This window comes from Elephas maximus, chromosome 14 (genome assembly GCF_024166365.1).
Source record: "Elephas maximus indicus isolate mEleMax1 chromosome 14, mEleMax1 primary haplotype, whole genome shotgun sequence".
Lineage (NCBI taxonomy): Eukaryota > Metazoa > Chordata > Mammalia > Proboscidea > Elephantidae > Elephas > Elephas maximus.
In genome coordinates this window covers 87,192,986-87,209,290 of record NC_064832.1, presented here as the reverse complement: position 1 = coordinate 87,209,290, position 16,305 = coordinate 87,192,986, and the positions used below count along the sequence as shown (strand labels likewise).

Here is a 16,305-nt window from a genome sequence, read left to right as displayed (position 1 = left end):
TGATTCATGTAATGAGATTCGAATTTCAGTACTTTAAGAAATACTATGTACTCTTCGCGTTGTCCGGCAAATAAACCTTCAATGTAACACGTTTTTCTTTTACAAAGGAAGGGGTTTAGAATGAAGAAGAATAAAAATACAGTTTCACTAAATCCTGCTTATTCAAAATCACTTCTGTGCTCTTCCCATTTGCAGATTTAATGCTAGAATTTAGGAAGATTTAAGTTAGATTTAAAGAAGACATGTTTGGAAACAATGTATCATTTAAACATTGATTTTTCAGTTGATACTTTTATGAACATTCCAACTTGGCTTCTAAGTTAGTGTGACATATCTTTTCATAAATATAATTGTTACATTCAGAATGATCTCTTATTCCAGGCATATGAAGAGAGGGGAGCAATCAAGACTTTGATAAGACATACACATATCAGGACAGAAGAGTGCAGTTACCAAAGCCCAGGAAGTAACATTACCACTTCCACCAGAGTAAATGTCAGAGAGACAGTAGCTGTTGAGCAGCCTGCTCCAGTTGTGTGGAAAGTACTACCACCGTCTGTTTGATGGATTTGCTTTACGTCACTGAGGTTCATCTCATCTGGCATCCCTGCAGAGGCAGATAAGAAAACACAGGATGAGGCACGGCCAGCTCACCGTGCGGCATCTAGAACAGCTCTTCAAAGCAAAGTGTGGACACCATGCCATTTGGTCGCTTCCTCTATGTGTTTGCCTGACTTTAAATGATTGATGTGATGTAGCGACTCCTGCTCTGCTTAAATTGGAGAGTGCAGGCCCTTATATGAGAGTTCTCAGAAATATTACAGGAGCAAAGTGAAGACCTTTTCAACTTTCTAAAACATCTTGGATGTGCCTCTAATGTCATTGATTGATAGGAAAATGAAGACACTTAATAAAATTTCCTGATGTTTGGCATTACTGCTCATCCCAGAGATGTAACAATTGTAACTGTGTGAAGAAATATTTCTGTGAAAATTAAAAAACAAAACAAAACAAAAAACACTTGTAACAGAAAATAAACAGGACATTTTTAAAAAGTAGAATTTCAACAGATCTTATTTTGTGTTAAAGCAAGCCATGCTAGGATCCTTGTTAGAAATAGAGAATAATAGCAGTGCAAATTTTAAATGATGTCCTCTATACACATAAATATTTATTTAGAAGAAATAAAACCAGAGTGATCCTTAAAAGTGAGGATGGTGAAACTTTGTTTTGCTTGCTTTGGACATGTCATCGGAAAAGACCAATCTCTAGAGAAGGACATCATGTTTGGTAAAGTAAATGGCTAGTGAAAAACGAGAGAAACCCTCAGTGAGATGAATTGACACACTAGTCACAACGATGGACTCAAACCTACCAATGATGATGAAGGTGGTGTGGGACCTGGCAATGTTTCGTCCTGTTATACATAAAGCTGCCATGAGCTGGAGTTGATTCAATGGCAACTAACAACAACAAAAACACACACATCTGTAAGGGTGGTGTGTAAACATCTGTCAGTAGATCAAAAAATTAGTTAATAAGGGCTGGGGATTGAAGTTAGGGACGAGTGCTTGATTTAAAAAAGAGCAGGAGTCACAGACCAAGATTCGGTCATATCCTGGCTATTAATTCTGTGTGTTAAGAAATCGGACAAGCTAAGGAGGAGGCCAGCCCCCAAAGTATTTGGGATGAAATGATCATTTGCTAAAGAAGTTTAACTTATTATGCTATGCTCAGGGACTGACTTATTCTTTAGCACTTAGTGCCCCCAATGGTCTTAGACTATGGGACTCTCTGAGTTACCTCCTGGCTTGCCACAATCAGGCACAATTAACAGATTTAAATTCAACGTTACTACAGTCACAGGTATTGGCGCGGTCATTACAGTGAGTCTGAAAGAAAGCTTCGTATGAGGAAAGGTCAATATTTATGTAATTAGGTCAATACATATACATAACTCAGAAGGCCAGCTGTACTGCGCTCAGGGATGAGAGCATCCAAAGGAAGCCCAGCTCCACTGATCTGGCTTATTGATTTTACAGTCTGAGCTCTTGCGTTGTTATTCATTGTTTGGGTACTTGTTCTGCCCTTCTGTGTCAATAGGCAAGATGAATAAACCAGTGATTCTTTGTGTTTGTTTGTATTCTTTTAGAGACTGTAGTGGAGTGTGAATATATTAGTCATGGTTTTATACCTCTTGTTAAGCTAGAGCTTAAGAAGGGGCTGTGTGAACTCAAGGCAATTAAAAACAATTTTTTTTCCCACAAGATAACTACATAAATTTGATCTTTAAGGGATTTAGTTTTCTTTCTTAAGCACCGTGAAGTGGGGTGTATGGATTGGATCCCTGAATAACATTTTCCTATGCCTTTGGGTTTATGCCTTTCTAAGCAGATATTCTGTTCATCCATTTATTCACTCATTCATTCATCACTGAGCCAGGCACTGATCTGGGTTAAGGGGATACCATAGTGAGTATAAATACATAAGTGGAAAGACCTTAAACTTTATGTCCGCAAGTCAGATAATGCCAGGAGGGATATTCCACTTTCAATCAGATGTCACTGTAACATCCAAAGTAGAGATGTTACTGATAAATGTAATGGTTCTAAAAGTGTTATGGTCCCTTGAGATAAGAAGTATATGAAAATAATTCAGGATTCCACCAAGTGCTTGGCAGTCAGTGCTGCAGTTATGGATCAAATTATAAATGGTCTTGACATATGTTAAGACACATTGGCAGGCCGAGAAGGCCAGTCTCAGGACAATTTGATGCAACAATTGTTTGCCTAAAAGAATTTAATTAACTAAGCTTGTAAATTATACCAAGGCTTAACCAAAGACCCATAAAAGAAAAATCAGTGTAGGGATTTGTTACATTAAAACATGAACCAAAAATACAGTAATTTTTGAATATTTTCAATGCCCAATAGCAATATACAAAAATGCCAAGAAATCCATACTTCTCCCTTTGGTGGCGTATGGTCCAGAGGGCAAAGACAAGAGAGTTTCATTATCACAGAAATAAATGTAATACTTAAATTCAGGCATGTGTCATTTGGTCGGTGCTTTGGAGGATATAACTTGGTCAGGAAGGCTCTGCTACGGAGGTGTGGGTGCTTATTAACCTATTTGGCAATATTTACAGAGAACTTGTTGGGGTTCCAGGTACTGTTCCAAGTACTTTACAGATATGAAGTTGTTTAACTCGCACAACGATCCCATGCTGTAGGTACTGTAACTATCTGCAATTTGTGTTTGGTTTTAGAGATGAGGAGACTGAGGCTCTGGAAGGTTAAGTAACACATGAGCAGTGGAGCCAGGCATCGACCCCAGGGTTTCTGGACCCTCCTGCCTTCTGAGCAGCTTCTGTGTTCACACCAAGTACTTTGCCGGGAACCAAGGCATTATTACTATTTAAGTTGGAAGCAAAGGTCAAATATGTTGTCCATAAAGTACACCAGGAGGTTTATATATATATATATATTTTCCTTCTTCCTTGACATCTGGAATGGCGAATTATGTGCTAGTTTTGTGTATTAATCAAACAACTCAAAGTATTCAGAGTTAGCATCCATGTGGGCTAGTCATGTGTATCCTTGCCTGTTCCTTGGGGTAGGAGAGTGTAAGTATACCTCTCCGTTTCATCTATCTACACATTTAAAAATTTTTTAGTTTTACTAAACAAAGATGACTATGTCTAAAAGACAATTTGTTCACTTATTTTTTAAATAAACAAAATAACATGGCCATGTGTTTATTCTTTGTTCATTTGCTCACTGGTTTATCAAATTTATCTACTGCTAACTTTGTGTCAAGCACCAAACTGGACACTGAACATATGAAGCACACACAGGCTTTTTTTTCGCATAGTCTAATGAGTTTAAAGACAAAAAAAAGAAAGAAAGAAAATTCATCAGGTGGTATATTACATTCTCTGTGAGATTCACTTACAGTCCTTTTGCTTGATTCTTTCAAGTTTCATAGCAATGGGTAGCCTTACTGCTTCAATAAATTATGTATGGATAATGGAATAACTCTAATTGTCAATAAGTTGATGACTTTAAAAATTAGAGAGCCTGATCATAAAGCAAAGCTTACTTCAAGGTAGTACAATTTCTTATGATATTGCCACTCTGGGTAATAATGAAGATCATTATCATTTATTTGTCAATATGTCAAATGAATTAATGGTAGCTCTCCGATAAACCAAATCCAAAATCCATTGCTGGCCAGTTGATGCCAACTAAAAGCAACTCTATGGGACAGAGTAAGCCTGTCCCATAAGGTTTCTAAGGCTGTAATTTTTACAGAAGCAGATGCCACCTTTCTCCCAAGGAGTGGCTGTTGAGGACTAACCACCGACTTTCAGTTAGCAGCCGAGTGCTTAACCATTGTGCCACCAGGGCCCCTTAGCTCTCCAATAGTCAATGATAAATAGATATTTTTTCCTGGACAAAAGTTTGTAGAATGGAGGAAATATTGTTTCGACCTTTTGCCAGTTCCTGATGCTACTTTTAATTCCATAATGTTCGTTCTGTTCTCCCTAAATTTGTTTAATGATTTTTCTAAACTATAGCAAACACACACACACACACACACACACACATACAGAAGCACATCTGATTTTGAAAAAACTAAATTATTTTAGTAATATTAGAATAATACTACTGTTGTGTTTTTTATCAATACAGTGAAATTTCTTCTAAAACTACTTTTCAAATAGAAACTTTAAAAGGTTATTTTTAGCATAATTGGTAATTAGGACAAACTCTTATAAATCTACAGTACTGTTATCATTTTAATACTTTATTTTATAACATATCTATTAAATATACAGAATTCATAGGTTATCGGAACAATTTTTACTAATGATTCCGTAGAAAACATTTTTAATGTGTAAGCCTTATCAGATATCACTACTTAATGAAATCAGAAATGCTTTATGTTTCTTTTTTGTTGTTGTTGTTGGTAGGTGCCATCCGGTTGTTCAAGACTCACAGCAACCCTATGAAGAACAGAATAAAACTCTGCCTGGTCCTGCTCCACCCTCACAATTGTTGCAGTGTTTAAGCCCATTATTGAGCCACTGTGTCAATCCATTTCCCTGAGGGTCTTCCTCTCTTTCACTGACCCTTCTATTTTACAAGCATGATGTTCTTCTCCAGGGACTGGTTGCTCCTGATAACATGTCCAAAATACATGAGACCAAGTCTCACCATTCTTGCTCCTAAGGAGCATTCTGGCTACTACTTCCTACACAGATTTGTTCCTTTCTTCTGGCAGTCCATGGTATATTCAGTATTCTTCACCAACACCATAACTCAAATGTATCGATTCTTCTTTGGTCTTCCTTGTTTGTTGTTCAGTTTTTGCATGCATATGAAGTGACTGAAAATACCAGGCATACCTTAGTCCTCAAAGTGACATCTTTGCTTTTTAACACTCTAAAGAGGTCTTTTGCAACAGATTTATCCAGTACAATACATCATTTGATTTCTTGACTGCTGCTTCCTTGGACATTGAAATTCATGACAACTTCATTCCTTCTCCATTTATCATATGTTGCTTACTGGTCCAGATGGGAAGCTTTAGATATGTTGTTGTTGTTAGGTGTTGTTGAGTTGATTTTGACTCACAGTAACCCATGCGACAGAGTAGAACTGCCCCACAGGGTTTTCTTGGCTGTAATCTTGATAGGAGCAGATCTTTCTCCCATGGAGCCATTAGGTGGGTTTGAACTGCCAACCTTTCAGTTAGCTGCCAAGTAACCATCACACCACCAGGGCTCCTTAGATTAAAAAGAAAGATGAGCAAATCTATATCTATATGTTTATAAGTAGATGAAGATATCTATATCTATATACTAATATAGACATTTTGATATAGATTTGCTAAACTTTTTTTTTAATCTAAGAAGCCCTGTTGGTACAATGGCTTTTTTCTTCTGCTCTTCATTGTGCCCAGCATCCCCTAATCCATAGACTCTTCCCAGGGTTATACCTTGTACTGTCTTGTACTGATGTGTGGGTCTTGTACTGAAATAGCCCAACACCTATTTTTTTATAGCAGCAGACTTATCTTACTTGTCCTTTTTTTTTGATCCTCCACACTTCCCCCTCTACCAAAGGCAACTGACTTCACAGAGAATTGGCATTAGTTCTCTCTTGCCTCATGGGATGTTGCTTGCGAGTTGGCTTTCTTGGGCCTCCTATGTCAAGTACTACTTATCTATTTGCTTTCCAGATTCCAAATGTTATTTTTATCTCCTCTGCTTTTCCATGCTCTCAGTAAATTTAGATTTTTGTAAAATATTGTCCCTATACTAAATTTCCATGAGGTTTTAGGAGGCACTAAAATTAAACATGTCTATCCATCTGTCATCTTGAAGACAACTTGCTGAACATTTCCAGCATCTGGTCACTGAAAATCTATCCTGACCCTTTGAATATGTCTAGGTCAGAGCTGGTGTCCAGGTAGGATACACTTGTATAGTTCAGGCTGTATTTGTTGTGACTAGTGTCACTCCTGTCTGATTGGTCAGTGTCCCTGCTGTAGATGTTAACTGTTTTTGATGATCATCCCTGGTATGGAGACTATTTTCATTACATATACTGAGCCAAGTTTCATGTTGCCAAGAAACTTAATAGCAAAACATGATTGTTTCCTTACCAGCAATGATAAAGAGTGCAAAATAACCAGTTGCCTTGCAGAGGAATGATTGAATGCACGTTTGTCTTAGTCATCTAGTGCTGCTATAACAGAAATACCACAAGCAGATGGCTTTAACCAACAGGAATTTATCCTCTCACAGTCTGGGAGGCTAGAAGTCCAAATTCAGGGTGCCAGCTCCAGGGGAAGGCTTTCTCTCTGCTGGCTCTGGAGGAAGGTCCTTGTCATCAATCTTCCCTTCATTTAGAGCTTCTCAGCACCAGGACCCCAGGTCCAAAGGATAAGCTTCACTCCCTGCATTTCTTTCTTGGTGGAATGAGGTCCTATCTCCTCTCTGCTCAATTGTTTCTTTTATATTTCAAAAGAGATTGGCTGAAGATACGACTTAATCCTGTAGACTGAGTCCTGCCTCATTAACATAACTGCCCCTAACCCTGCCTCATTATCATTATACAGGTTGGGATTTACAACACGCAGGATAACCACATCAGATCACAAAATGGAGGACAACCACACAATCCTGGGAATCATGGCCTATCCAAATTGACACACATTTTGGGGGGACACAATTCAATCCATAACAACACTGGAGGACTGGGATGGCAGTTTCTTTTGCCTCTACATTGCCTACTCCAGGAAGTGTTTACTGTATAACCTTGCAAAGCACACTTAATTCTCCCAATGAAAGCCTAGCTAGCTGGAGAGCTGTGGGGATAAATGGGAAGATAAGGATTGCTATAATTTGACTCTACATATTTTCTTCTATATAGATTTGTCTGTTAGATCCATAATGCATATATTTCAGAGACTGAAATGCACATTGATTAAAGAGGTGGCAATTTTACTTCCCAGTATTTGTTAAAAATTAACTATGGCAAGTAAAATGCGAACACTGATACAGAGATAACATTTCTCCCAATGAAATGCAATATTAACTTCAGGCAAAATTGGCTTCTGTTTTACTTCAGTAAATGAAGAATATTAAGTAGTTAATCCTTAGGGCCTAAAAATTGTCAAAATGTCTAAAAATGTTGTGCAAGAGAGATTGTAAAGCTTACCACAGTTATTAAAGGAACATGAATTCCCTTGGCTTTCAGATCTGATTTATCATGTGCATTATAAATCAATACATTTAACTTAATATTTAAAGGTCAGAATATTTTGCATTTTATTAAGAAAAAATTCCATTGACCCAGAAATATTTAAACAAAAATATAGGCAAATAACCTTTGTTAGCATCCTTGAACAACTTCACTGTCATCTGCATTATTCATGAAAATATCCACAGGGCACAGCACCCAGGAGGGCAAGCACTTAGGCTGTAGGTGATGGTTCTCTGCTTGCCCTCGTGGTGATCTCAGCAGGAGGTTGGTATTCAGATGAGACCAGGTAACATTATTAAAGACATTGTTTGCTGTACTTTGGGCTGATAAGACATTACGAAAATAACAGCTGCATGTGTGAGGAGAAAATCTCTCATACTGAAAGCAGGGGAATTATGCGGATGTTGAAAATTACAGCATCACCTTCCCTGACCCAGTATGGAAATGCTTCCTTTATGTGTTATGTCTATTGGAATAAACAACAGCTATCCTCATTCTCTGTCAAACCCACAGGCCCTCCCAGCACCTGATCCCATGTGACATATGATAACGCAATGCATAGTTTTCCTCCTAATGTAACTTCCCTGGAGTAGACCTCTCTGCCAACAATTATGTCAGTTCTTTCTGCCCTTGTCCCCATCCATTGGCCAATTATAAATACCACTGTATTTTAGCCTAGGTGGTGCAGTAGCCAAGTGCTCGACTGCTAACCTAAAGGTTGGCGGTTCAGACCCACTAGCTGCTCTTTGGGAGAAAGGAGCCTCCTTCCATTAAAGATTTACAGCTTTGGAAACCCTGTGAGACAGTTCTATTCTGTCCTATAGGGTTGCTATGAGTTGAAATGGACTTGACAGCAATGGATTTGGTTTGGTTTTTGGTACAGATTTTCTTATGATTATCATTGCCCTTTAGTTTTTTTTTTTTTTTTTATTGTACCTTAAGACATTTTATAAAGGCATTGCATTTTTAATATTGGTTTTTGTTACTTATATTTGGTTTCATATACTGATCTCATTCACTTGATTTTAAGTCCCGCAAAGTTGTGATTATTATTTTTTGTTTGTTTTCTATTCCTTGGGCTTATAAGTGGGTATTCATAGTACCCTATACTTGGTAGAAAGTTTTTTTTCAAGATATCACTTCCTGGAAGTAAGCTTGGTACATAAATGAGCAGCTAACTCTTTCTCTTTTAATTTATTTAAATTGGAGCTACCTAGATTCCTGAAGGAGTCCTGGTGGCACAGTGGTTAAGCATTCATCTGCTAACTGAAAGGTTGGCAGCTCAAATCCACCAGCTGCTCCTTGGAAACCCAATGGCGGCAGTTCTACTCTCTCCTCCAGGGTCTCTATGAGTCCGAATTGACTCGACAACAACAGGTTTAGACTCCTGGAATTCATCCTAGAAAAAAATGGAGTGAAGTAGAAGAAGCTGGGGCCAAACCCCAGAAACTTTCTACTAGTTCTGCAGCCTTAGAAAATTCAAACAGTAATTAAGACTCACAGTTCCTTCATCTGTAGAACTTTTGTAATAATAATGCCTTCTCCCAGGCTAGATGTGAAAATTAACATGAAATAATAAATATGAAAAAGACCCTGTAATTTTTTACATAGCACAGAGGTATCATTATTTGAATATTAGAGGCCAAGAAAGGCAAAGGAAGGTGACTAGTAAAGTTTACTTGGGTAGTAGGTGATAGAGCCAGAAATAGGAGGCCAGTCTCCTGGCAGCTCCCAGTCAGGGCCTAGCAAGGAGTCTGGCTGCCTTAGGACAGTCTACCTGCACTATTGAAAAAGGAAATCACAAAGAAAATACCAAACAAATACGTAAATAAAAATGCCCATTTGCCTCAAGTAAATTCAGCTCATTGTGACCCATGTGTGTCAGTGTAGAACTGTGCTCCATAGGGTTTTCACTGGCTCATTTTTCAGAATTATATTGCAGGCCTTTCTTCCGAGGCCCCTCCAGGTAGACTCAAACCTCCAACCTTTTGGTTAGCAGCTGAGTATGTTAACCGTTTGTACCACCTAGGGACTGCTTATATCCATTAAAAATCAAACAAACAAAAAAGAACACCAAACCCACTGCTATCAAGTCAATTTCAGATCATAGCAACCCTATAGGACAGAGTAGAACTATCCTATAGGGTTTCCAAGGAGTGGCTGGTGGATTTGAACTGCAGACCTTTGATTGGCAGGCAAGCTCTTAACCACTACACTACCAGGGCTCTGCTTATATCTATACCCCCCCAAAAAACAAACCCAGTGCCATCGAGTTGATTCCAACTCACAGCGACCCTATAAGACAGAGTAGAACTGCCCCGTAGAGTTTCCAAGGAATGCCTGGTGGATTCAAACTGCCCACCCTTTGGTTAGCAGCCATAGCACTTTACCACTATATATCCTTAAATACAAAAGGTACCTAAATTTCAAAGTTCATCAAAGCTGATTCTTAGGTTTAGGGTGAGCCCCTAAATGTTGTTGCATAAATAAATTTCTACAAAAATCAGACCTCAGTAAATATGAGCCACGTAAAAAAAGAATAATAAACCTTCAAAAGCACACCTGACCTCTGTACTCCTTCCTGCAAAGATGGCTGTGAGCTTGTTCCCAGAACATATCAGGTGAACTAAGTTTTCCTGCAGGTTTCCCATGGAACTGTGCTCTCTTTCAGGAGGGTACAGGACCTTCTTTGCAAAACAAAAGCAAAAAATCTAAGATTTCACAGGGTATTCTTATGTAAAAAAGGAAATCAACCCTCTAAGTGACAGGTATTTTTCTGAAGAAGGACTAGTCTCAGCACAGGTGGGGAAAAATTTCCAAGTATACTTACAAAAACCAGAAAGAATGTGTCCTTGGAGGTGGACTTGGAGAACCATGCAGAATGGAACACAAGTGAAGGGAGACTGGAGGAAAATGAGGTGCCACGAGCTTCGTCATAAGGTGTGAGCAACCTCGTACTGGATCTTGCTATTCCTGTGTTGAGAGCCAAATTCAGGATGTGGTGTTCCAACTCCAACCATTAATATGTTGTGAGAATGAATGGAGGTGATGAGAGTATTGAAAAGACCTTAAGACCTATATACTTAACATTTCTAAAAATTTCTACACTTCTGTTTTCTAAAATTGCTTTGCATATGTGAAGCAAAATTTAAGCAGATTGTGCAGATAAAGCTTTTACAAGTTCTTTAAATATTAGTCAAAGGAAATTCATTGCATGAAGCTTGTCACTTACAACCAGATGGTACACATTATGCACATGATAAAGGTCTCCCATAATGTTCTCGCTACTATTAGCTTGTTTATGGAGTACTGAAGCTGGGACACAAACTGACAAGAGCCAGGAGCTTGCTGGTCTAGTCTCGACTCATTCTGTAGTGCAGAGATAGAGCCACGATTGTGGATGCTAGGTAGCACCTCAAAACTCACTCAGTTCAATTAAAGACAAGATGAATCTCTCACTCAAGACAAGATTTATCCCCCAAACAAAATCTGTACTTCGTTATTCCCTTGAGACAGTGTCTGTCTTTCTGTGTAATACAGTTTCCCAATCTTGTTTGTGTAGCTTATGGCTACTTTTAAACAGAAAAACATACCTTTTTACACCCCAGTTTAGAAAATGGATTTTTATTACAATTTTAGCTAAATAGGTATAAATATGAAACCCTGGTGGCATAGTGGTTAAGTGCTACGGCTGCTAACCAAAGGGTCGGCAGTTCAAATCTGCTAGCCGCTTCTTGGAAACTCTATGGGGCAGTTCTACTCTGTCCTATAGGGTCGCTATGAGTCGAAATCGACTCGACGGCACTGGGTTTGGTTTTATTTGTTTATGTATAAATACACAACTACATATAATCTGTTTATATCTGTGAAGGCTTCAATAAGTATAAAACTAATATAAACTTAAAAGTTGAAGTTAAACTGATGAAATTAACAAAATTTGAATTAGCATTAAATTAATGTGAAGAATGACTTCAGCCTCTCCACTCTAAATCCCCACTATACTGCAAATACATGTGCAGCAACAGTACAAGTCCTTCTGATTTGGGTATGCCTATTCCTCCAAGGGAAACCACGGCACTGGGTTCGGTTTTTTTCCTTGATTCCTCCAAGGGAAACCCTGGTGGTGCAGTGGTTAAGAGCTATGGCTGCTAACCGAAAGGTCAGCAGTTTGAATCCACCAAGTGCTCCTTGGAAACACTATGGGGCAGTTATACTCTGTCCTATAGGGTCTCTCTGAGTCAGAATCAACTTGACTTGACAGAAATGGGGTTTTATAATGGGTATTCCTCCAGAGGATCCCTGGTGACATAGTGGTTAAGAGCTCGGCTACTAAACAAAGTGTCAGCAGTTCGAATCCACCAGCAGTGTTGGAAATCCCGTGGGGCGGTTCTACTCTGTTCTACAGGGTTGCTATGAGTCAAAGTTGACTCGACAGCAGTGGGTTTTGGCTTTTTATTCTTCCAAGTACCATGTGATGGCTTAATTTTTGCATTGTTTTTTCTTTGAGCATTTATGTTGAATATTCATTTCTATTATGAACTATGATGACATTTGGCCTTTACTTGGTAGGACTGGAGCACTTACATTTTTAATCACTGCTCCTTTCTCATTCATTGGAAGTGGACAACTAAATATTACTTTTAGTATACATATATTTTGTTGTTGTTCAGAATATGCACAACAAAACATACTCCAATTCAACAATTTCTACGTGTACGATGCAATAACATTGATTACGTTCTTTGAGCTGTGCGAACATTCTCACCTTCTTTTTCTGAGCTGTTCCTTCCCCGTTAATATAAACGCACTGCCCCCTAAGGTTCCTATCTAATCTTTTGAGTTGCTGTTGTCAATTCGATTCCATGTAGTTCTTAGGAGCTCTAGAGGCACAGTGGTTAGGCGTGGGGCTGCAAACCAAAATATCAATGTTCGACCCCCTAACCACTCCACGGGAGAAAGATGTGCAGTAAGCTCCTGTAAAGATTAAAGTCTTGGAAACCATAAGGGGCAGTGCTCCACTGCCCTGTAGGGTCACTATGAGACAAAATCAACTAGACTTCAGCGGGTTCTTAAAAGATAAGCACTGCTTTTTTTTCAATGTGATTCTAAACAGAAATGTGGATGTTGACATTGGTGGCTTATATCTGATAACAAATCACTTTCCCAGATGATTCCAAAGGAGTATGCACATTGACATAAATTGACATAAAATATTTCTATTCAAAAATGAACTTTACAGTGAAATTGCCACCTATCATGGATTGAATTGTGTCCCCTAAAAATGTCTGTCAACTTGGCTAGGTCATGATTCCCAGTATAGTGTGGTTGTCCTACATTTTGTGATCTGATGTAATTTTCTTATGTGTTATACATTCTAATGTCTGTGGTTAATGAGGCAAGATTAGGTTATGTTAAAGAGAGTTAGGGTGGGATGCAACACCCTTACTCAGGTCACATCCCTGGTCTCATGTAATGGGAGTTTCCCTGGGATGTGGCCTGCATCAACTTTTATCTTACCCAGTAACCCAGCACCGTCGAGTCAATTCTGACTCATAGCGACCCTATAGGACAGAGTAGAACTGCCCCCACAGAGTTTCCGAAGAGTGCTTGGCGGATTTGAACTGCCAACCCTTTTATCTTACAAGTGGTAAAAACAGAGAGAAGGAAGCAGAGAGATGGGAACCTCATGCTGCCAAGAAAGAAGAACCAAGAACAGAGTGTGTCCTTTGGACCTGGAGTTCCTGCACTGAGAAGCTCCTAAACCAGGGGAAGGATGACAGGGATCTTCCCCAGAACCGACAGAGAAAGCTTTCCCCTAGAGATGGAACCCTGAATTTGGACTTCTAGCCTCCTAAACTGTGAGAGAATAAATTTCTGTTTCTTAAAGCCATCCACCTGTGGTATTTCAGTTACAGCAGCTCTAGATAACCAAGACACCAGCCTAGTGATCACCCGTGGATTTTGCTATCCTGCGTCTTACTATTTGAGAAATACCGTGGTGAAGTGGATGGGTTAAAACTTGAAAAACAGGATCACATACAAGCCACAGAAGCCCTACCTTGGTAGGCATGAATCAGATAAACCCAGGTTTAAGTCCTGGTTCTTGTTTATAAGCTAGAAGCTCTTGAGAAATGGGACAGTGCACAGAGAGGATTTAGCACAGTGCCTGGCACAGGGTAAGCAGTCGGAAAATACCAGCATCCAGTGGTTTCACTAGGAGGGTGCAGGAGTGCGGACTGCACCAGGCAACAGTGAGGGGGATGACGCCAAAATGACTGTGTGTACAAATATCCCTGTAGTTACTTATAACAACAAATTTTTTTTTCGTAAGCCCAGCTTACATGTATGGATATACCTACAAGGCTAAAACTCTATGCTAATTTACTTTTGAACTTGAAATGTGCCCTCGTCACAGACGTCATTATTACCCAATTACAATGACGCTGTAGATCACATGGTTTTTTCTGCACACACAGGCATGCGCTGTTGTTTTCGTTGTTGCTGGTGTTTTTATAGTCGATGATTTTGTCAAATTTTCTTGTGCTTTAGCTACAATCTTGTGGTAATTAGTATTTGTGAACCTATATCAATAGCTTTTTTGAGAACGAAATAGTAATTAAAGGAAAAGAAGAGGCGGTGTGTGAGAATTACGATTTAGGATTAGCATTAGTACAAAAAAAAATTCCTAAGGATTCTGTAGGACCTGGTATGGGAGGAGGCCTATGGCAGGGCTGACATCGTGAGTTACCCCACTGGGTGACACCAGCCCTAGTGGTGCCACTGCCAGCAGCTATTAGGATTAGGGTTAGGGTTAGCTGAGAAAGGGCGAACCGTTCAAATCTTACAAATTTGGAAACTTTCTGATCCAGTGCCTTTTGTTACCAACCTTATACTGGGAGGCCTGTCCTGTCTTTAACAAAGTTCAGTCATTTACATGGATTCTTCTGAGCTTAAAAGCTGAAGCAGCAAGGAGCTATAGAAAACCCCCTATATTTTAAGCCAGTCGTTTTCAACCTTAGTGTTATCTAGAGAGCAGACACATTGAAATACTCGGTCATCAGAGATTTCGATCTGATTGGTCTGGAGTAGGGTCCTTAAATTATATTCAGTATTTTTTAAAGCAGATGGGTATGGCAGGGGGGAGGTTCAGCACTTAGTTCTTTTCTGTTTTTCCTTTTTTTTATAGCTAACAGAGTTTAGCAATTTACACTTGCTTAGGTGTTAATAGATTTTAGAATATTAAAGAACATATTAGGATACCATATTAGGACACATTTGTTTAGAAATGTTAATTGTTTTTTTCCTTAGGGCTTTTGGTATTTATGGAAGCAACAGGGGATTGCAGACTGATTTTGTGTCCTAGGCAGATTCATGCTTTCCCAATCTGGGGGCATAGCAGAGATATAAGTGCTGGGCTGCTCTCCAATGGCCTCTTTGGCAAGTAGGCGTTAATGGAGCTGACGAGAATGTCCAGGAATTACCAACTAGGCTCTGGTTACAAAGCCTTCTTGGATGATACTTGTTGCTATCAAGTGGCCTCTGACTCATGGCGACCCAGTATGTGTCACAGTAGAACTCCACAGGTTTTCACTGGCTGATATTTTGGAAATAGATTTCCAGACCTTTCTTCAGAGTCGTCTCTGGGTGAGCTGGAACCTCCAACCTTTCAGTTAGCAGTCGAATACTTTAACTGCTTGTTCTACTCCTGGGAACTCCACACGGATGGTATATACAGTGATATTATTTTAATTCCCAAAGAATTTCGCATGCCTTGAGAACATGATTGAATACATTCTCTTCTTTTATTCCCTCCTTTCTCGTTTTACCCTCTTCCATGTAGGCTTAAACATAGTATGTCTTTTACTCATGGTTGATTTAACATAAATACCTAATTTATTTCTTGGAAAACCAAGAAATGTTTGGGATAATATTAATGCAATGCTTAAACATCCTGCCTAAACATAAAATTTCATATCTGGGTTTTATAGCTGAGCTACTAGGCTGAGCTTTAACGGGGAGGGGATTTTTCATCAGGAGTGCACAAGCAGAACTTTTATGAGAGTGCTGAGATAAACAGCACTACTTTTAGGACTTGGGAGCAACAGGAAATCTTATTAAAATTACCATTTGTATCATACGACGTCTTTATATAACTCTTAATGCTTAGAATCACTGGAAGGGAATTTAATGAGAATGGAGTTCAGGTGAACTCAATACAAACTTTTTCTATTTTCAGCACATAACATCTGATCACTTCTTTTCTTACAATAAAAAATATTCACTTTGAATAGATTATAAGCATATATTTTGGGTAGGAGGCTGAAATATGACCTATACCATTTAGAAGATTTGGATTACTATCTACTGGAGAGTTCCTTAGTATAGTGTGACTGTATTGACATTGAGCTTATTGAATGGAATTAATGAAATAGTTGGAACTATGAACAAAATATCATTTAGGGGTAATTAGATTTAACTAAGTCCAATTGGGATCAAATTGAATATTTTATTTTATTGTTCTTATTTCCCA

At 38.8% G+C, this 16,305-nt stretch overlaps 1 protein-coding gene across 1 annotated transcript in view; it reads right to left on the bottom strand.

The window, feature by feature from the left end:
- Window positions 1-449: 449 nt before the first annotated feature.
- GPC5 (glypican 5) overlaps window positions 450-16,305 on the bottom strand; it is a 1,599,408-nt gene continuing 1,583,552 nt past the window's right edge. The window contains exon 8 of the mRNA XM_049852913.1: window positions 450-607. Within this exon, the coding sequence (XP_049708870.1) occupies window positions 450-607 (158 nt within the window). The remainder of the gene's footprint in view (window positions 608-16,305) is intronic.